At 30.7% G+C, this 22799-nt stretch overlaps 2 protein-coding genes and 2 long non-coding RNA genes across 4 annotated transcripts in view; 3 read left to right on the plus strand and 1 right to left on the minus strand.

The window, feature by feature from the left end:
- Positions 1-4201, plus strand: part of LOC148283877 (monocarboxylate transporter 8-like) — a 44274-nt gene extending 40073 nt beyond the window's left edge. The window contains 4 exon segments of the mRNA XM_088243037.1: positions 508-559; positions 562-681; positions 2109-2261; positions 2938-4201. Of these exon segments, the coding sequence (XP_088099163.1) occupies positions 508-559; positions 562-681; positions 2109-2261; positions 2938-3602 (990 nt within the window). The 3' untranslated portion in view covers positions 3603-4201.
- Positions 4202-7973: 3772 nt separating this feature from the next.
- Positions 7974-21384, plus strand: LOC148283878 (uncharacterized). The gene is made up of 17 exons (XM_088243038.1): positions 7974-8172; positions 8366-8596; positions 9083-9242; positions 10120-10258; positions 11361-11573; positions 11647-11848; positions 12077-12254; positions 12335-12532; positions 12640-12814; positions 12891-12981; positions 17549-17715; positions 18580-18685; positions 18935-18975; positions 19064-19172; positions 20450-20592; positions 20934-21114; positions 21188-21384. The coding sequence occupies exons 1-17, from the start codon at positions 7981-7983 to the stop codon at positions 21284-21286; spliced, it is 2625 nt and encodes an 874-aa protein (XP_088099164.1). The 5' UTR covers positions 7974-7980; the 3' UTR covers positions 21287-21384.
- Positions 13454-15645, plus strand: LOC148283879 (uncharacterized). Its single transcript, XR_015825479.1, has 3 exons — positions 13454-13720; positions 14235-14415; positions 14971-15645. It is a non-coding gene; the product is annotated as an uncharacterized LOC148283879 (long non-coding RNA).
- On the minus strand, positions 15820-17096 carry LOC148283880 (uncharacterized). Its single transcript, XR_015825478.1, has 2 exons — positions 16679-17096; positions 15820-16426 (listed from the first exon to the last, which is right to left on the minus strand). It is a non-coding gene; the product is annotated as an uncharacterized LOC148283880 (long non-coding RNA).
- Positions 21385-22799: the final 1415 nt, after the last annotated feature.

The raw sequence follows: 22799 nt of genomic DNA on the forward strand, positions 1-22799 counted from the left end.
ATTTACCACTTAATTTTTTGGTATGGACTCGTCATCATAAATGTTATCCTTTGTTACCGAACAGCGGATTGTATAATATCAATAATAGCATTTTTTTGTGTGATTTTGATTAAAATAAAGAATAAAAGCATGGAAATAGAAAATAAGTCAGAATATTAGAAATAAACTAGTAAAAAAAAATAGAACATTAAGTATTTTGTTTGTAATTTAACGTATTTATTTAGATAGTTTTACAAAATAAAAGTTTAAACAATTAGTTACACCTGAACTGATTAACAATATATATACAAAATATTTTTTGAAAAAAACGAAACATTGTTATTTAATTCAGACGCTATTTGATGACACTATGCATTCCTTTATTTTTTATGTGTTTCCCATCTTCATCTGATTGCATTCTTTCAGTAACTTTGTTTGCTTTATCTCTCTGTTTCTGAAGTTCACGCAAGGGCCATGTATACCATTATTTGTTAATATCCTTAAATATTACTATACATTATATTTCAGGCTCTTCAAGGATATAAAGAAGGATTGGAAGACAGTGCTCTTGTCCTCCTACAAACTTCCTCGGTTTCGCCACTGCTCTCGGCTGTGTTGGGTTTGGACTGGTCATCGTCAGACCCAGCAGTCAATGTCTTATTTCACGTCAATATCTTGCTCAAGCTGCCATGCTAGGAATAGGTAACACATTTTTTTTAAATACATAGTATACATTATTTAATAAGCATTCAAAATCTGCTTCTGAGCCATAACAAAACTCCCATGACACTCGGTACAATCGCAATGGAAGGGTCTGCAAAGCCACAGAATCGCTATATTTTGCTATGAATTATTAAGGAGACTCAACTACATAATAAATCAGCTGATATAATGCAGATAGGAGTTTCTTACATGAACATTAAACCGCTATTTTACGAATTCCCAGATTGTGAAATCAGCAGAATTTCGTTTTTAAGACTTAGTCATTTATGTTTTCCTTTGTTTTCAAATATCTATTTATCTTACATTATTATATTTTTTAAATGTAGGATGGAAAAATAATTTTAACCTACCCAGCGTTGAAGCTAGGGGATGGCCACTCCGGCCAGGCGGGGCGACTGCCAAGGCCGCAACCCTTAGGGGAGCGCACTTTGCAGACCCACAGCCTTCTTTTCTCTTTCTCTTCCTAGAAAATAAGTATTGGAGGGCGCAAAATTCAAATCTTGCTAGGTGCGCTTATAACTCTAGCTACGACGCTGGACCTACGTAGGTAACAGATTTAAGATTTAACCCTCAGGGGGGTTTTTATCAAGTTCGTTTTTCAAACTATTGTTTTTCTAAACAATTACATTCTTTAATAAAGAACTGATTAAGAAATATTATAGTCAATTCGATTTTCATTTATTCTAAATAGCATAAATGAAAATATAGGGCGCGCAGAACCAAGTTTGTATACATCGCACTGCGTCCAAAAGTCCCTCAGAGGAGGGAGTAGAGACCCGACATCAATATACAGAAATATAACATAATTTTGTGTTATGCTATATTTTACAACAAAAAATATTTTACTGGCTAGACTATAAAAAAAAACATGTACTTTTATTAGGCAAACGTAAAAAAATCATCGAATAATCATTTAGTAATTAAATAATTAATAAATTTTAATATTGCACTACGGCTTATTAATAAAAAGCCGGGTAAAAATTCAACTACTCTGGCGATACTAACAAAATGTCCAAGTAATTTTATTTAACAATTTGACAGTTGGTAAAATAATCGAATTCTTAAATAATGTTACTTGTGAATTCGCTTCTTAAACATGAAATGTGATCATACTGTGTTCCCTTTCAATCCCAGCAGTATTTTGACACTTGCACGACACAACACGACATAATTGAATTTAAATCGGCTGTTGCGTACTAAGCTGCGTCTACAGAATACCTAATGGCCAAAACGTAAAACTACTCATTTGTGAGGAGTTTAGTCGGATTCAGGTTCATGCGCGTATGCGGTTTCTGGACTATTTTAATTCTATGGCTAAATCAATATTGACTTCAATGAAGCAGTTGATGATCTGCATTGTTTTATTGATATATTATATTACTAATGAATATATTAACCTTTTCTAGGAATATCTTTGCTAGCTCTGAGCACCGTGCAAGGCTATCATGGCTATGTTCTGTTTGTTTGGCTGTATGGGCTGTGCTTGGGAGGCTTCCTGTATTCTGTGAAAATGCTCACTATGGAGAGAGTTCGCGCTAAACACTTCACCAGAGCTTGGGGTAGATATTTACCTTGATAATGTTTTACTATTCCTATGATTTTGGTGATTGGTACCCAAATAAAAGACCATAACAACATCACATTTACAAAAAATGCTTAATATTAAGTAGAAACATAGTTAATAGAATAAAATAATAACATAAAACTACTGATTTAACATAACAGAACAGAAAATGTTGACTAAGATACCTGATACTGGATTCTAATTGTACTAAATGTTTCTACAAATAATCCCACTAGCTCAGGTGTACACATCCAAAGCTATATTTATTTATGTTTTCTTTTTTTTCAAACATTCAAAAAAAATATATAATTAAGGTAAGTTTACTTCTTCTGATTCTCTCCCGAAATGCAGGATCCATAGACTTTTCAGGAGAGAGTCGGAATAACAAGGAACCTGTTGATTCTTGCAGTCCAACCGTAGCTAAATTCGCCAGTTAATTTGAAGTGTTTGAACCCCCCGAACGATTTTTATTGCAAAACAGTAAAGTTATAACATCATAGTCCTAAGATCTAATTTTAAAAAATGTATAATATGGAAAGTATAGTATTGAACTTCCCTTGTTGGTTTCTGGAATAAAATGTTTATAATTTTTTTTAATACTACTTACTAAATAAAATTTAGTTCAGTATTTTATTTATCACTGTTATTATTAATTTATTTTGTTCTTACAGGGTTTGTTCAAGGTGCTAAAGCGCTTCCTGTGATAATCGGTGTTCCAGTTACCGGTTACATCAACCAACAGAGTCCTCGAGCTGGTTACTACTTTTCCTTCGCTACGACAATGATCGGAGCCATCCTGCTCTTCTTCGTAGGATTCTCCAAGAAGCCAGAACCCAACAGTTCTATAAACTCAACCATGACAGCTGCCACTCTCACTAATGGTGACTGCATCTGCCCCGGTGTTTCTCCTCAAATGCCAAGATTCACTAGCACCTTTAACCATTGCGGGGCAAACTACGGACACTATTCACACCCTGCTCCGTTGTATTCACACCACTTCTATAACCACCATCACCCACATCACATTCACCCATATGGTCATTTGCAAAACGGTTTACCGAAGTCGCTATCCTTCGCTGCTCCTCTAGACTACCGCGATGGTAATTATGTCAACTGCTCAAACGAAGAGCAGAACTGTCCCGGTTACAGCTGTACACGGTCTCCGTATCACTATAGATACAACCATAATGCCAGACTCCGACCGTCCAAGAGTGTGCCGGAAGGATTGGCTCGATACGAACCTGGCTGGTCCCGTGGTGGTTCCTGCAGAAGTTTGTGTCGAAGACCGATCATCAGAAATGTTCAAGTCATCGAACAGATTACCACCTCTGTGTAGTAGATTAGTAACTTATTGAGTACAAGTGTTCAGTAGATAGTATTTGATTACATTAATTAATTGTAATTATTTATTGAGAGAAGCGTGCAATTCTGAAACATTTATGTCCCTGTAGACTGTAAATTTGTACCTATAAAAGATTTCTATTATGATATGTACATAAATATATTCAGCATGGGTATTTGAGTCATTTGAATACTAAAACATGACAAACACAATATGGTATTTTTAATGTCACACCATACATACATCAAAAAGTATACATACCTACTTTTAGATAAAACATTTATTTTCTGATCATAAAATTATATCAATTTTATTATAAATAATTGCTACTTATGTGCTACATTATTCAGTAAATTAATTTTAATTTGTACAAAGACAATATTGGGAAAAAATCTTTTAAAAAATTCAGAATACTAATTTGAAATTAGAACAATCTTGGATAGATTGACTCTGCTTGCCACCAAAATATTTTTAGTTGTATTTTTTTAAATGAAAACAAATAGTTTTATGTTAATTATCACATTTAATAAGTACTTAAACTTAAAACCTGACGCCTGACATAAATAAAATAAAAACCATACCCAAACCAAAAACAACTTTTTTTCTTCAAACGGTTCATTTTTTTATTTATTGTATGTCGTTCATATAAACAGAGCTATTATTATTTTCATATATTATTATGCATTGTGTATACAAAATAATATATTATATGTCTATAAAAGAACTTAAAGAAACCTTTGTGCTATATTTTTTAACAATAAAAATATTATGATTCTTCTTTTTACTGGTATTGCCCATCTCATTGTATGTAGAAAATAATGTGAAGATGTTCTAAAGTAATTTATTTCTTAAATAATTTGAACTGTTTAATGAGGAATTGATAAATGTCTGTATATCTTAAAGTAAATAGGTAAAATTATAACATTTTAAGTTATACTTAAATTTAACCACTGTACTTACAAATTACTAGAATCTATTGTCAATTATATTAATGTTATTTTTTAAATTTTGTTAGTCCTATGGGACCATAAAAAATGCAAATATATTAAATAAAAAATAACACTTATAATAATTCTAACCTACTAAGTTTTAAAATTAAATATTTATTTTATTTTATCAGTAGATAAAATAAAATAAATGTTGGTTTTTTACCTACTGGTACCTAAATCATAAATATGTTTGCTGATGATATAAACTCAAACAAAACCTATAACCTATTAGTAGTTTAAAATAAAATTAAAATAAATAAAATAACTTTTTTCATATAAATTAATTTGTTCTGTACAATATTACAAGAAAAATAATTGTTTACTGTAAGTTAATAAACGGCTTTTATTTCAATTGAATTTACATAATATAAAAAAATAAGGATGTGTAAAAAAAAAAACTAAAGTCATATTATAAAACTAGTTAATTATTTTAACTGAATTTTGTCTACTATCTGCAAAATATCTATATCACTCAAGATCTTTCTTTTGTGTTAAAGAGGTTGCTTAATTTTATATATACTTATATGTATCAAATATATGAACCCCCAACAATCTTAAATGAAAATTGTTTGATACCTGTGTTTTGCCAGTACTCGCATATGGGTTTGAGACCATCACACTGTCAATCAAAAGTGTGTATAAACTGAGAATCAAACAGGTAGCCATGGAGCGAGCAATGCTGAGGGTTAGTCTGAGAGATAAAACAAGAAATAAAATCATAAGAACAAAAACAGAAGTGCTGGACATTATTGGGAGAGTTGGAACATTGAAATGGTACTGGGCTGGTCATGTTGCTCGTAGCTCAGATGATAGATGTACAAAAAGCCTCCTGTGCTGGCGCGCTGGAACTACTACCAGAAACCCCGGATGGCCGCAGCTCTGCTGGAGAGACGATCTTGTGAAGCATTCAGGAACAGCGTGGATGCAAATAGCCCAAGACCGTTTGGCATAGAGAAAGATGAAGGAGGCTTACGTTCAGGAGTGGACAGCTACAGGCCGAAGAAGAAGAAGATATATCTAATCTCCTTTTGAAAAAGAAACCTCCATATATTTTTAAAAAATCGATGAGGTGATGAAATAAAAACCACACTTTTTTTTTTTTCAAACTGATTTTAATAACTTATCTATTTTTTTAAATATATTTTTTAAATAAATTATTCTGTTAAACAAAACAATCGGTATATTATAAATCTTTTTTAAAACACATTGAAAAAATACTTGATTATTCATAGAATATTAAATAAATACTTAAAATATACCAACTCTAATATAAAACTAAAAGATATCTATAAAAATATGTAATCTTAACAAAAAATATTTTGCTTATTTTATTTATCAGGCTTTGTTAATGTTTAAAATGTAAAAGATATAGCTAATGAAGATACTATCAAAGATTTACTGTGATATCTTGAGATTACAGCTAGGAATAATTATACCCATTTGTAAATTCTAATTACTTGCTTAGTTTAGAAATAAGGGATCATTTTGTGGGTAGTTTATAATATTATGATTTTAATTTTACTTTACAAAAATCAACTGGCAGAATAAATGTGGATGTCCAAACACAGACGGAATGGTGAATATGTAAAGTAATTTCTTAAACTAGCATAAAACAAATCATAAATCCTGTAAATGCCTAGACTTACATATAGTCTTCTCTGTTAAAATAATATCAATCTTGAAAAACTCCCTAGAGAATGAAATTCAGTATTTGTTTATAATAATTTTGAAATAGTAAAAATATTGTTGTTTAATTTTTAAGTTACCCGATTCAATGCTTTTATACATAACTTTAAATGTTTTGTTCAATCACGATATTTAAAAAAAATCAAGCTTAATTTATATTGTTTTAAAAATCCACCATTTAATACTTCCAACAAAATCTAAGTTAAAAAACAATTTCATATTCACCCTGCTATTTTCTTTGGCAAAAGGTAAAACAATAAGAAATTCGGCACCTTGAATTTTGAATCGAACAAAGATCACATTCTAGACCATTTAAAGTCTATCCTAACCTCACACAAACAGAAATCTCAATTTCTTCAAAATTTTGGAATAATTAAAGAAATTGATAAAAATTTAACTGTACTGTGGGTAGTTACTAAAAATAAACACTTTTTTCATATTTCTTACAATCCCTATTGTTTTCAATTTTTTTTTTTAAGAAAGTTTTTAAAACACTGGGTGGGTCTACTGTAATCATTAATGTGTTATGTTTATAACCGATATGGTCTAATGTCTAATACAACAAATAAAATTTGTTTATAAAATTAACAATCTATCAAATGTTTAGGTATTGTGTAACTTAAATAATAATAATTAAATCGCTCGATAAAATTATACATAGGCTACTTTTTTCCTTCTTATAAGAATTATGTATATATTAAGTAGATAGGTGTGAATATTATAAAATGTTGCATACCAAAGATTATCATACATTTACATTGTATTATTTTCTGTTAAAATTAAATTTTATAGAGTTTATTTGAAATGTTTGACCAGTAAATTGTTTTATTTATTTATTGATTGATATTTATCATGTTGAATTTATTTATTTAAAATTAATATGTATACTAAAATTAATAAAGCAATAATGTTTTACAACCTTTGGTATTTTACTTTATTTCATAGAAATTCACCAATAATTGTTGTCTCCCGTAATGACCAACCATGTTTCTAAATATTTTTTGCGTTTTTACATATACGGAAATACTTACTAATAAAATTAAGGTTTAATCCAAATGGTCTTTTACAATGATTTCATTACTCATAATAGGAACTTGAATAAGTTCTCACTGTTCCTCGACATATGGTGTTACCAAAAGGAATAAAAAAAGTGTTAAAAAACATCAAGCAACATCATCTACAGCCAACTTCATCGTGAAGCTCACCATTAGGCTTGAAATGACAGTATATGCAAGTATATGTTATTCCTCCGAAGCGTACACAACATATTTTTTCATAGTGATAAAACTTGTCAAATTTCATGTCAAAAAAATGTATTTTTTGCGGAGAATTTTACTGCATTACTTTTTTCCAAAAAAACTATTTCACCCATTACTTTTGTCAAAATACATGTCAAGAAGCAAAAATCAGAAGTATACTTGATTGATTTTTATGCTGACAACACCAAACGTATCTTGTTTTGTGATTAGTTACAGTAATGTCCCTACTGCTGTTTTAAATGTTCTAATGGTGGAAAAGGAAAGGCTTCTAGTGGTTCTAAAGGAAGAGGCTAGCCATAAGAACAAAGAACACCATCCTTTTGACAAACTGTACCTATAAAAGTAAGCACCTACCTACTTACCTTCCCAATAATTATGTTGACTACTTATGTAGGTAGTTCTATTTTTAAATAAAGTTTTCTTTCAAATTATCATTTTATGTTTTTGTATGTAAAAATTGGTTTCAAAATGCATCGTACGACATTTGAAAAATTAACAAAGCATTATCGAGATTCAAGTAATGACCTTTATATTGCTGATAGTAATGATGTTAGTACCACAACATCATTTAAAGTTGATTTTAATGATCTCTTTGCGCTGGATAAATCAGTTGAAATGAAAAAGAGGGAGGTAATTAGAAATATTTAAAATCATAAAAGTGAAAATTCCAAATAATAAAAGATAGCCTTTAAATGATATTGGTCAATCAGTACCGGAATTTAGAGATAAATATGGTATTACTATAAGATAACGATTTTTCCTTACCTTGTAAATATTTAGGTACCAAAATGCTCATGGTAAAAATATCATTTTTCCAATACAGTTATACCGTCTTCACCAATCTTTTTTGCTAGATTTCAATTGGGATTTAAGACAAATCCACCAAATACCCTTTAAAAATACATATAGCGCCAGTGATCCAAGGTTTGAATTTGATAATGAAGAAACACGTGGCCTTTTGACGATTGATAAAATAACAGCTGGATTGAGTAATATCGGTGATTGCCCATTCATTGGGAACCAGGTGTTTACTACATGTGATATATCTAGATTGGTAATTGACAATACATATTTTCTTTTTTAAATCCTAAAACTTTGAAGGCCTTTAAAAGATGCCTGGGCCCAATTTTTAATTGTCTCTAAAGTACAAGCGAATATTTGGTTTGATAAATTGAGTATTCATTTTATTTATTTTTTTAAACATCTTCATTTACAAATTACTGTAGATACTTTTATACGATTTTGCAAAGAAAATTCAGTTTTATTTTATAGACAGTTCAACATTGTAATTGGGGCCCTGATAACAATAAACTCACTCTTTCCACCTTGAATAAAATATTATATTTATTTAATAGTAGCATTTTATATTATGTAACACAACAATTTATCTAATGTTAACCGGATGCAATAAACAATGAAATAAAGTACTGTAATACCTACATATTTTATGTTACATAATGTTATCCTTATGGCGAAGGGTTCCTATAAATAAATCATTATATAAAAATGTCTGTTACTTATTTTAATTTCAAAATTTCAGGGTTTATATGAAATTGATTTACTACAAAAATTTCCTTATATACAGTATTTGGATATATCATATAATTTATTAGGAACACTCAAACCACTGAAGAAATTAATATTTCTCAAGTATTTGAATGCATCCCACAATACAATTGTCTGCATTTTAGATTTTGATAGTAAGTACCTAGGCCTAGGGTACTAGTCATTAAATGTATTATTCTAGTCCGATTCATTATTTAGTAGTAAGCGCACATACCTACCATCTTTTAAGTAGGTAGATAATGGGTTTAATTCCCAGCAAAGTAAAAATAAATTATTTTAACATTGCTGGGATAAAATAAAACTTGTTTCGTTGTAAGGTACATCATAGTTTTCCTGGACTGAAATTTGAAGCCAAATCATCTTCCTTTCATACTCATCTACTTAAATACTGTAGAACTCCATTTATTCTAACTCCAGTCATCCGGATTGTCAAGGTTTAATGCGGAGCTCATCCTCGGGTTAAGGGGATGTAGAGGATTTGATATGTTGTAGAGCACTCAGGGAATCCAAGAGGATAAAAAAACTCGCTATATTATGAGCTTAAAGTGTACATGACAATTTATCTGTTTGCATCACATTCTGCTGGAAATACAGATGCATTATTGTGCAATTTGTATAATCTTTGAAAGTCTTCACTTTCATAATACCTATATGGCCGCACCTGTATGGGCTGTTGAAAAAATGTTGAATAAAGTTAATTGCAAAGTTTAGGTACAAAATAACAATACATATTATAAACATTCCTTCTATCTTCTTACCCACATATTTTAATGTTGCATGTTAAAACACTGTTTATTGTCACCTTTACCTCAGTGTCTTATGTTTAAAAGATAAACTAAGGATAATCATGTACCATCCAAAGAAGTTAATTAATTTAGTCATTTGTTAAAACTGTATCTTAAAGATGTGTAAACAGAATAGTCAAATTGTTTAATGAATACATGTATTACAAATATCATCTAAATTAACAGATTTCTTTTTATTGTTCTAAATGATAAAAATTCCATGTAGGTCCCTACTATTTGAAAGAAGTTAACTATTCATTTAACAAAATAGAGCACATAAAAGATCTGAGTGATTTCTGGTCTCTTATTGAACTAGACATATCTAACAATAATATAAAGAAAATTGAAGGCCTGGAGAATTTAAGGTATTTTGGTTTTTGAAGTTATAAATTTCCATGTTTTTTAAAAATATTTTAGTCACTCGTTTTGCTTTTACTGGTGATCAATTTGTCAAAAATGAAAACATCTTTATCTGTTTAAATGTGCCTTTCATTATTTTAATGAAATGGCATTGCATACTAAATTTTATGATTTTGCCAGTGTCAATTTCAAGTCACGAAAGTAATGATTCATTAAAATTACCTTGCTTAAAGAGAAGCCCTTTAGCTCTATTGCATAGAACAAAAGCGTTACAAATTGTTGGTTAGGTTAGGCTAGGTTAGGTTACAACAAACGTGCAATGGACGGTTTCAGTTTGTATTTGCAATTCTCCCTGAGTACCTACGTCCAGTTGTATTGCTGTAAACTGTAGCTAACTTTGTGGTTGATAATCATAGTATGGTTTTTGTCTTTATGGGTGACTATAATTGTAACCTTTATTGATGCGGGTGTTAGGTTTCAGCTCTTTAACTTCACAAAGATCAAAAGATGGAAGAATTGAAGGAATATAGATATTCAAACATAGGCAGAAGGGTGAATGTTACACAGTGTGTAAAGTAACCACTTAAACCACCATTGACAGGCCCTTTTATAAGCCCTGTAAATGCCTATATTTCCTTCTATAAAATGTTCTTCAACTCTGTTGTAATATATGAATAACTCCCAAGTGGGTTGAATCCAGTTCTTGTCTACAAAAAACTGTATAGTCTCAAAATATTGTTTAGTAATAATTATACATGGAAAATTTATTTAATTATTTCCACCCCTAAATTAGAATTTTCTAAGAATTTAGTATTTGCTGCAAAAAAGGTTAAAATTGATCATGAAATTAGTTTAAATATTTAACAGGCGCCGTGGCGTAATTGATTAGACAGCCAACTGTGAAACTGGCGTCACGGTTTTGATTCAAAAAATATTTTTTCCTGACCAATTATTGACAAATATTGACCAATTGGTCTGGATGTATTTTTCATAAATTCCTTCAAAATTCTCTCTATCCTACCTACTGACAAGTTTTTAAATTAGGAGCTTGGCAGGTTATTCCTTGAAAAAAATTATTCAATAATTATGAAAATTTTATTTTTGCAGGTTTTTAAGAAAATTGAATTTGGCGTTCAATAGTATTGAATGTCTAGAAAACCTTAATAAACTTTCCATAAAGTATTTAGATATTTCACATAATAATATATCAAATATAGTATTGGATTCTGATACTGGCCTACATACACTACATGACCTTAAATTACTGAATTTAGATCACAACAATATTAATTCATTAATGTTATTCAAATGGTGTACAGGGTAGGTTTTACACCTTTTTTGGAATGAAATTTCGTTTTTCCAAAATTTAATAACCTCATTTTAATGTTTTCAGAATTGAAAAAATCAGCATGGTAGGTAACAAAATAGAAAACATGTTCGATCTTCCAAATTATACAAAGGACTTGAAGCAATTGCGAATTCTTAATCTCGCTTATAATCCAATAAGCTTCAATGTTCATCTGATGAAAGTTTGCTGTCTTTTATTTCCAGATTTAGAAACATTAAATGATGAAAAAACAAATGACAATCTCAAGGTAATAAAACACTATGGTTTTTCTTCCCAGAATTGACAATTGAGTAGATAGTTAGGTTTTGAACTGTTGAGTTCATTATCTAGCTTAATTGCTACATGTTTTTCTTTTTGTTTAAACTTGACTATTTCAATGTCATCACTGAAGAAAAGTAACATACATAAGCTGATTTTGCAAGTATGTGTATGAGGATCTTCAACCATCCCATCCATTTCAGCTTTGAAATTTTAGGAAAAATGTCTAGACTTTTATTCAAGAACTATGATTGAAAGAGCCGAGAGAAATGTTATCAATCTTTTTCAAATAGAATCATTGAATCTACGAAAATATGCGGGTGGAATAAAATCGTTAGAAAAATTGTATTCGTGGCCACTTGTGATTCTAGTAGGACCTCAAGATTGTAACAAAGGTTTGTTTACTAAATGTGTACTTTTATTTATAGGCAAAGATACTAATTATCATTTTAATAACTTTTTCTCTTTTTACCAGAAATCTTATGTCTTCGCATTAGTGAGGAACATTGTGATAAAGTGTACTACGCATTTTTGCATACAACTAACAAAAATTTATCAACACACCCCTTGACTTGTCGACACCATTATGTAACTCAAGATGTTTTCGCAGAGATGGTAAAGCATAATAACTTTATCACATATTATGAAATCAATGGTGAAAGTTATGGCTTGAGTAAGAATACAACCTGTTTTTTATTGATAATGATCAACTCAAATGAATGTTAATGGCATAGCCGCCATAGCCCACCATAGTGAATATTTCCAATTGGATGATTTTAGGTTTTGAAGAAATAAAACAAGCCATGAAAAAACACAAATTGCTTTTAAGTCATCTTGGAGGAGTAGCAGCCTTGGCCCTAAAATCTCGCAGCAAACAAACCATTCTTTTGCTTACCATAAAAAGCAATAATCAAATATCTTCTCAAAATGTTCTCAAGTCACAGTTTTCCTTAAGGCGAGTTTCAAATATAATTTGTTTTGATTTTGAATTTGATTTTTTAATTGTGTCTTTATTTTAATATTATTTACAGTTGGCAATTTGAAAATCTCAATTCAAATGAAACATATAGCAGTCAATGCCTTTCTAATCCTAATAAGGAATGTACATGTGTACAGAAAATTGTAAGTTGCAATATCTTTAATATATTATGTAATATTGTTCTTATCCAATGTTGTTTTTAGAGGAATAACCCACTAAGCCTCTATTTTAGAGGCTGGTCAGCAAGTGTCTCCCAGACCAATTGAGAAAAGAATATTTCTTGGATTTTTTTCTTGCAACTGGCGGGAATCAAACCTGCACCTTGTGGTGCTACAGCTTCGTACCTACTCTAATTACAGTATATTTTCATCGTTTGAATGATACATTAGGGGAAAATGATCAAACTTACAATAGGGAAATATCACATACTACGAATACCGATAAAAATATGTGAAATGGATTTAGAAAAAATAATTATATTTTTATAATCAATATGGATCTTGTAGAAATATGTTTTCATTCATAATTTTTAAAATAAAAATGTTGAAAAATACGCCTTTACAAAAACGCCATATGATTGGTCGTGACGTCACAAGCCGCTTTCGTCTTCAATGCCTGTTATTTTTGCATACTGTTTGTACGGGTTGTCAATGTCGCGTGCGTTTTATAAAGGATTTTGACGTTGTGAATTATGTATTAAGTTATAAATGTAAATTATAATTACTCTACAGTGATAAAGAAATCATTCAAAATAATGGAAGACAGAATTTCAAAAGCCCAATTGGATAATTTGCCGAATGATGATGCGATTATTTTAGCGTCTTTTTTTGCTACAAATATGCAGTATAATAGTGCGAAAATTCAAGGAATCAAGGCTGCAAAGTAAGTAATTGTTATAAATATTTATAGATTTAATGTATTTATCAATTATATGTGTTGATGTTTGACATGAATCATTTGAATAGTATCTTAAACATTCCCCGAATACAAGTGTCATTCTAACCTCGTTTTGTGTTAGAAAACCAGTTGGCATTATAAATTGTTGATATATTAAACACCCTAAACTTAAAAAAACGAAGGCATGTAAATATTTAATATAAAATAATATCGATGTGTATCAATTATTATGTAAAATATTAATTAAAATATTACTTGACAAGTCATAACCTAATTTTTGTTCCCGATGGTTAAGAACGAAGTTTATGCTATTGTATGTGTACATTTATAATCCGTGTTTTTCCTAAAATGTATGATTTGCTTTTTAAATCCATACTTATTATTAGCAATAATGTACTTGGCATCAGATAAATGTTATATTCAAGACATGAATGTTTATAATATTTTATTTTAATCACTAGATTGATAGATACTGACGATTATATATTTTTTTACACAGGTCGTCCTGGGAAAATTATGGCAATAATGCAATTGGATACGTGCACATTCAACGAATTGGATTACTAAAAGCACATGTCACACCGGAGTACAAAGTACGCCAAATTCTGTTACTTTGATATGAAATGAAAGGGAGGAAATAGTGGAGTCTTGTATATGTGAAGATTGTCCAGCGGCTCAAGGTTAGTAGCAATGTAACAAAATGTTCATCATCTGACTTGTACTTTGTTTTGAGAAAGCAAGAATATAACTGTTTTATCGTAATTATTTTTGACCTGTCATAATAAGTATTAAGAAATATCTAATATATTTTTAATGGGCAACTAAAACTTTTCGGTATAAACAAGTATTTTGTCCATCATATTAACTTATTTAATCTAATATCCCAGATTAATATTTTATAATATGAAGAAAAGAAAGGTGTAAAATGGGTGCAAATAGTTCTATATTGAAAACAACAGTATTTGACGCCTTTTACAGTTTTTAAATTGCATACCAGCTTTTAAAAAGGAGTCAAAAGATTTTTAATCCATAGAATTTCAACAGTTTAGCTAAAATAAAGTAAGATAATATCAGAAAAATCCTCTTTTTGAAATATATACCTTGTATATTATAAGCAAAGTAAAAAATAATGCAACTCCCATATGAAAAATTTCCATAGAATTGAACTCCATCATCATATTAAGATGGTATGACCAGTTATATAAAAGTCAGTAAAAATACTCATTTATTTTCAGGAGGTTGCAAGCACGCTGTTGTTCTTTTGTCATGGCTTCATGGTCGAAGTAAGGAACCAGGAACAGGAGGGTGAGTGCTGGGAACAGAGTGAACTGTGAACTTAAATTAACCTCGGCAAATAAATGTTTGCCACAAGAGGCAAAATTATCAGTTCACAATGGAGTCCTGGCCCCGACTCTGATGTATGGGAGCGTAGAGTAGGCTGAAATGTGATCTCAGGCGAATGTGTACTGAAACTATGTACGATAGATGCACGAATGTCGATATCCGTACATTATGTAATGCTGTGGTAGGCATTATCGACAAAATTAAGAAAGGAGATGTGCGTTGGTTTGGATATGTAGAGCGAATGGACAGCGAAAGAACGGATAAAAATATTTACAATGTGAATGTTGATGGATGCAGAAATAAAGGAATACCGAGAAAGACATGGCATGACTAAATTCAACAAATACTTGAAGATAGACATGTCAAAAGTCATCCATGCAATAAATAATATGATGTTATGAACTATAAATACTTACGTAGAACTGTTCTGTTTCCCAAATAAATTTAATTAAAAAAACATTGTCAACGTACCCTGTTTCTTCTTTTTTATATATTCTGATTGTTTGTAATATTGTACCTTTTTTACATAACAAATAAAAGCTGGTTTTGTCAGCATTGAAATTGAATTGATTTTTTAACTACTTATTTCATTTCTCTTTTACTTGCAATCAATCACAATCGGCTGCGATGACGGTTGTTACCTCTTAAAATATCTGAGCGTGGTCCATTAAGTTGAACTCTATAGCAACAAATGCTAAGTAAAGTTTGCTGTAATGGTCAACGTGGAGTAAAAGATTCAGTTTGGATATCATTTTTTTATTTCAAGAATATGATACGGTCATAATATGTATTAAGTACTGTTTTTTTTTTACGCCCAAGGGGCATTTACAAAAAAACATACGAGGAAGAAGTCCAGCAGTGCTAGATCTGGACTGTAGGGAGGGTGAGGCAACCCTGTGCTTGGTCAGAAACTCCCTCACCAACAGCGTGGTGTGGCATGGCGAGGTATCGTGGTGAATCTTTCAAGAATCGGCGATGTCTGGCCTCATGGGGAAGACGTGTTTGTGCAACCTGTCAAGCACGTCCACGTAAAAAATGGCATTCACAGTCTATCCAGGGGATACGAACTCCTTGTGAGCCATACCGCGACGGTCAAAAAAGGAGATTAGCATGGATTTGACCCTTGACTTGCTCATTCTGGCTTTCTTTGGACGCGGGGAGTTGTTGGTGTGCCACTCGGTGCTCTGGTGTTTGGTCTCCAGGTTGTCACTGGTTATCACATTGTCAAGGAAATTTGGGTTTTCTTGGACACAGTTTCGAATTTCCTGGGAAATTTGCACACTTCACTTTTTCTTCATCATCTAGGACTTTTGGCACACTCATGTTATTCTCCAAATACTTTTCCAACTGTAATAAATAGAAACCCTTAAATGAATAGCAATATATTATTTATACACTTGAATAAATATCGTTACAATACCGAAATGATCCGAGACTTATTGGATAAATAAAAATACTCGCTATGAACGTGGAAAAGTATAATATATCGATAGCGTAGCGACAAAATAAATTTTAGGTTATACGAAATGTCAGAATTTCCGTGATCAATGACAAACTAAATACGCATAAAAACAAACGAATACTTTAAATAATACTTACATTAAAGTGATCTTCACAACAATAGATAACGGATTTGAAAGTAAACATCCTATTTTTCTTTATATCTCTTCATAGCGAAGCACTATTTTCTTCGTATTGATGCATCTTTGGGCACATTAAAAAACATTTTTTCTGGCGTTGTCTTCAAAGTAATCCTGCATTTGGGTACTATACAGTATTAAAAACCCTTTATTCCAGATATAATGCAGAAAAAATAGTTGTAAAATCACTAATATATGTAAATAAACTCGGATGAAATAATACACAACAGTTTCTGCATACAAAAATGGCAGAACGTCAAACTTAAATGCGGCTTGTGACGTATGACGGGCGTGGCCTATGAAATGAAGTGTTTTCGCGGGAATTCAAAATGATGAATTTAAAAATATTTTTTATGCTACTAATAAGTGCAAAAAAAAAATTTTTTTGACTTTGAAGTATTTCATTTACCCTTATTAATTCATAATTGTAAAAAAAAAAAACGTGATATTTCCCTATTCAAATCCAGTCTGGGGACTATGAAATAACCCCTTCTAATAAATATTTCATGTCAACCTCCACCGGGAATCGAATACAGAACTTCGGGCATCGTAATCTCCACTCTGTTCACTTTTTGGAGATTATTACCTATTTATAGTTATATTTCTCACAGAACTGTATTCTTCATTCCAACAGGACACAGGAATTAAATGTAGTTTAGGGATAACTTTGTCAATGTACATATGGCTGCATTATTTAAAACGAACTGAAATCAACATTCCTTTTTGGTATAATATCATGTGAGATGTGAATTTGGATGTATAATAATTTAGGTCATTTAATAAATACCTACCTAATATCTAAATCCTCTTTCTCCTTAACTTTTTCTAGCAAAAATCTGTCCATCCTAAAGAGATTCCTGCCAATGATTACGAACCCAAGAAAGATGCAAACATTTTAGAAATTTTTAAGGAAACACCAAAAATAAGGCTAAATAAGGATAAATCCACCAACTCATTTTATAGCCCAGAAGAATTAAGTAAATTTTATGGTCGTGTGTATGTAGTCATATTTCAGTTTCCATAATATTACGAGTATGTAGCTCATTTAGCAATATGCTTCACATTACATACATTAACAAAAAAAACTATTTCATCAAAAATGGCTAATACAAAAGAACTCGGTTTATCTGAACTCCAATCATCCGGATTGCAAAATAACATAATTGTTATCAGAAAATAAAGAACAAAAGAGATGTTTTAATTTTAAAAGGGGCGCTGGAGGCCGGAGCGCATTGCGTGGCAAGCAATGAACTTTGTTGAGCATGTTAACGTTTTTTATGTAATTCCAATTTACTATATTATTTTTAAAGCAAGAAAAAAACTAATCTTAGAATAAATTTTGCATTTTCTTTCAAAACTTTGTATTAATTTTAATGGTTAATCCAACTATCCAGATTTCCTTATATCTGAATAACGTTTAGCACTCATTAATCCGGTTAGTTGGAGTTTTACTGTATGCAAATGATGTAATATGTAAATGTATTATTTTCATTACTTTTAAAGTTATATTTAAATTATCAATATTTTTGTTTTCGCTGGAGCGTTTGAGGTGGATTTCACAAAAATGGTGCTAAAAATAATGCACTAGAAATTAAGTGGTCATAGAATAGGAATTAAACTTCGAACATCAAGTCAACAACATAAGTGTGAGCGTGGGACTTTAATATCTAATTTGTCCCCTTTCCTTAAAAATATCGATCGATTTACTTTTTGTCTGCCTACGGAAAACAAAGCCATGTACAGGTGTAGCTGGATGCTATGAATGTGTTAAATATTTCATTTTAAAAACTCTAAAATATATCGTACATATATGTATTTAGTTGCCAAAATTTGTAAGAATTATTTTTATTATATTTCCAGTGGTTGTGAAGACCAGCTTGATTCTTCTATGAGCAAAATAAAAACACCATCGCAACTTTTTGAATTAACTAATCTGTATGTTGCTCACCCACAGGATAGTGACAAAGTAAGTTAGTATTAGGTATTCTAGTTTTATTCTAAAGATCTTCATTTAACTTTTGAAAAGTAGAGCATTTTTATATATAAACCTATCATCGTTATCATCTTATTACATTATTTATTTTTGCTTCTATACCTGAATAAATAAATAAATATAATTGAGTTGTCACATGAAAAGAAGCAGAGTCTTATTCATATTAAAATTATTCTCTAACCTAGCATAATTTTTACTACATTTTATGTACTCTTTATTCAGATGCTACTTGAAAACAACAAAACTTTGGGCTTGTTAAACAGGTAAGATAATTAAATCTTAAAAATACTACTATTATATAACTTCGTATGTTTGTCTCTTTTATTGATAGTAACAAAACGTGTATTTTAGTAACAGTAGTCAATCTGGCAATGATTCCTTGGTAAATTGTAAAGAATCTTCATCCCAAAACATATGCTGCGCAGAATTTAACTCCTGTGAAGCTTTAAATCAAAGAATCGTAAGTTTTCATATTTATCCTTTTCTGGTGTAGCAATCAGTTGTCAACTTATTTAAGAAACCATGTGTGAAGGTCTGTAGTTTAATTTTCACTTACCTGTGAATCAAAAATAAAATTAATATTTTGATTTACAATAATTTTTCATTTTCATATAATAATTATTGTAAAATACGCATTACCACGTGTATGCTGGGTTGTCACCGGCCGTCTACCGCACTCGGGCTTCCTGGCGTAAATGGAAGACCACCCTCCTAGGCAGGGCCAAAAGGGAAAGCCGCAAGGTAGGAGCACGACTGCGCCGATCATAAGTCGTCAACCTCAATAGCCCTGAAAATAACTTTCCACCCGGTCCAAGTGGAGCAGAGAAGTGAATACAGTCGGCGGCCAGAGTGGAGGCGAAGAACGGAGAGTACCCGCTGCGCCGAGTGACCGGAAGAGAAGGGGTCATACTACCCCTGCCAGTCCGGTTCCCGCTTCGGCCACAGCGCTCTAAAATAGTAGCGCATATTACCCGTACGGGCCATTTTGCCACAACGCGCATAGTTTATACATTTTAATTTTTGGGCTTATAACAAACGTAGAGCATTGTTTGATTAACTTCAATACAAGTGTATTTAGGCTATAAATATCCAAGTATCGCTGAGGGCAGAGTCAAAAGCAAACCCTCATCTTTATTGAGGGTCCAGCACTCGCGTAACAGATGCCGGGGTTCCTAATTTATTTTACTTTAAGTTGGAGCATCCAGAACAATTATGGTACCTTCGGCCTGACGTGCAAGATTAATCATTTCATAAAATAAACCACGAGTGTACCAATACACTAATCTAGTGCCTCATACAGAATCATGAAGGTAACAATAATCATTATGAGATCAAATTCTTATAACCTCGTCAATTCCAAGACCCTAATTTTCCTAGAAAATTCAGAATTTTTTTATAAATTAAAAATAACAGTAATTATATCTAAATTTGTTGCTACAGAGAGAGAAACATTTTTGAGAAGGGAATATGGAAGTATAGGCATTTACATGGCTTATGATCTGACATTGACTGGTTTAAGTGGCTACTTTACACACTGTGAATAGCTCCGTAGGGAGGAAATCCAGTCTTGCAGAAGCAAACATTTAGACCTACTAAAAACATTGTTATAATAATTAAAGTTTGATTTTATTGATGGGTTCTTAATCCAGTTGAAAGCGGAAAATGGTTATTTTCAAACATGTGGTGTAAATGGTTTCAGAGTTGAATCACAAATAATAATTTGGTCTTTCTTTACAGATAAACTTAACATTTTTCGAGCCTTATGAGCCAAAACCACTGGACGATACGTCACAACTGCCAAAAGACTATATCATAGAAGAATACAATGAATCAACAAATTCTTTTTTCTCACCAGAAAAAATTCGAAATTCCACAATGAAGCAAGTTACTACTCAAAAACATATTTTATCTAAATTTACTTTAACTCGATCCATAACTTCCATGCTTCCAACGTAATTTAAATCAAAATTACAGTTCTGAGTTAATACATTAGTTTAAACACTTATTTTGTAAGTGACTATAAATATAATATATTTGTAAGGTTTGTACTTAAAAAAGTAATTCATTAAGAGTCTATATATATTATATATAGACTCTTAATGAATACTCTTTTACAAACCCTTTTGATAATAAATTACTCACATGTGCTGTAAGCACAGTGCAGTAGAGATAAGTTAAAATTATTTGAATAGTTAAAAATGCAATTTATAATTGTTTACAGGTATCAAACAATAACAGAGGAGGCAAATAGAAAACTTAGCCCAATTTCTAGTACTGAACAATCAAATATACAAGAAAGTCTAAGCAAGTTCTGTATTACGGGCATTTTTGAAACAATAGAAACTGACACCAATGCTCTTCTTCGCATATATTTCAAATACCCGGATAAATTTCATAACTTGGTAATAAAATACTTTATTTACGTATTTTATGTCTGTTGGTGAAACTTAATACTATTATTTTTACTGATTTTAGGTTTATACAGATAATATTCGAGAAGCCTATAAACAAATTGAAACGAACATAACCAAACTATTTGTAAAATACTTTCCGAAGAAGAATTATCTTAAATAAAAATTGAAATCAGTGACAAAATCGTACCTCCAGGTTATTATTATTTATATATGGCAAAATACTGCTTTGGCGACACTAGGAGAATTTTTTTTATAATCTAGAGTGCTTATTTGGTTTAAATAAAAGAGATTTTTAAAAATCTAATATTTTTATTAATCATACAGACATACTTGAATACTATACAATACAATCTATAATAAGTGGCAAATTATTTGTATTTCAGGGAAAAAAAGCAGAAATAGATATTACAAAGACTAGAACTTGAACGCATTAACATTCAATATTTGTAATAAAACACATATTTTCAAAATAAATAGAAAACAATCATGCTACTGTTATTGAAATTATCTACAAATCAAATAAACACTATTTTTCTTATTGTGACTAGTAAAGTATTGTCGTCTTCATTTGAATACAACGAAAATGATAACTTTACAGGAGACAATAAAAAATTAATAAATCAGTAATTTTATATGAAACTTGAGTTTTTTTTTTTTAAACAAATAATTCTAATATTTTGTTTCCAAACATATGTAAACTACTGTACTGACTACCTACTGACTTACGCTGTATTCTTAAGAATTATTATTCTTTGATATACGCGTTTTAAAAAAAATGTGCTTTATCTTTTTTTTCTTAAAAATTTCTTGAAAAATGAAAAAGATAGATGCTATTTTGTACAGTGAAAAATATTGAATCGTAATCTCAAATACAGATAAAAACGCCTTACGTTGTGTTTAAATTAAGGGGACATTTTATTTATATATTTGAAGGTGTTTTAATTGGTCGTAAAAATAATGATTTTAAACTATGAAGTATAAAACGTGTACATATTTTTAATACTTCAAAAATTAACTAGTCCTGTAATAATAGTAATCATTAATTTATGCATTCACAAGCCTTAATACACAAACAAGAAAACATTGTGCAATTCTTGATTTTAAGAAGTTTTTTAAATTACGATAAAGAAATATAAAATATAATAAATTATAACACTATAAACATAAAAACACAAAAGTCTATTGGAAACTGTCCTTTGCCATTGAAAATAGGCGGAGTACTTAGATAGTCCATATCATTTGGTTCGATGATAGTCCAAAACGGTGGCATATACTTATGGTTCTATAGCGCTGCACCTGCTGCTGCTGATCCACGATGGAATGAATACCGTTGTCCACACAATGTCTACCACCGAATTCATCATCTCCGACTCTCAAGAATTCCACCAAATAAGTTGTATCTACATATCACTTCAATGTGTCACAAAATAAAGAGTATGTACGTGTCCATGAATGCCTGGTGTCTCATTTTTTCTATCAAAATTGACAGTATCTGTGGGTCGATAACGGAACAGTTTGTTCTCTTTTTACTATTTTTTTATTTGAAGTTTTCTTGTGTTAACAAAATAAAAAATATTTTTTAATAAGACATATTTATTTTAAATAAATATGTCATAAAAACCTGATGTATGTGGGTACAGAATAATGTAACATCTTTTGCAATGAACTTCCAT

This window comes from Micrasema longulum, unplaced genomic scaffold (genome assembly GCF_059751315.1).
Source record: "Micrasema longulum isolate JH-2025_06_02 unplaced genomic scaffold, ASM5975131v1 h1tg000183l, whole genome shotgun sequence".
In the NCBI taxonomy this organism is placed as follows: domain Eukaryota; kingdom Metazoa; phylum Arthropoda; class Insecta; order Trichoptera; family Brachycentridae; genus Micrasema; species Micrasema longulum.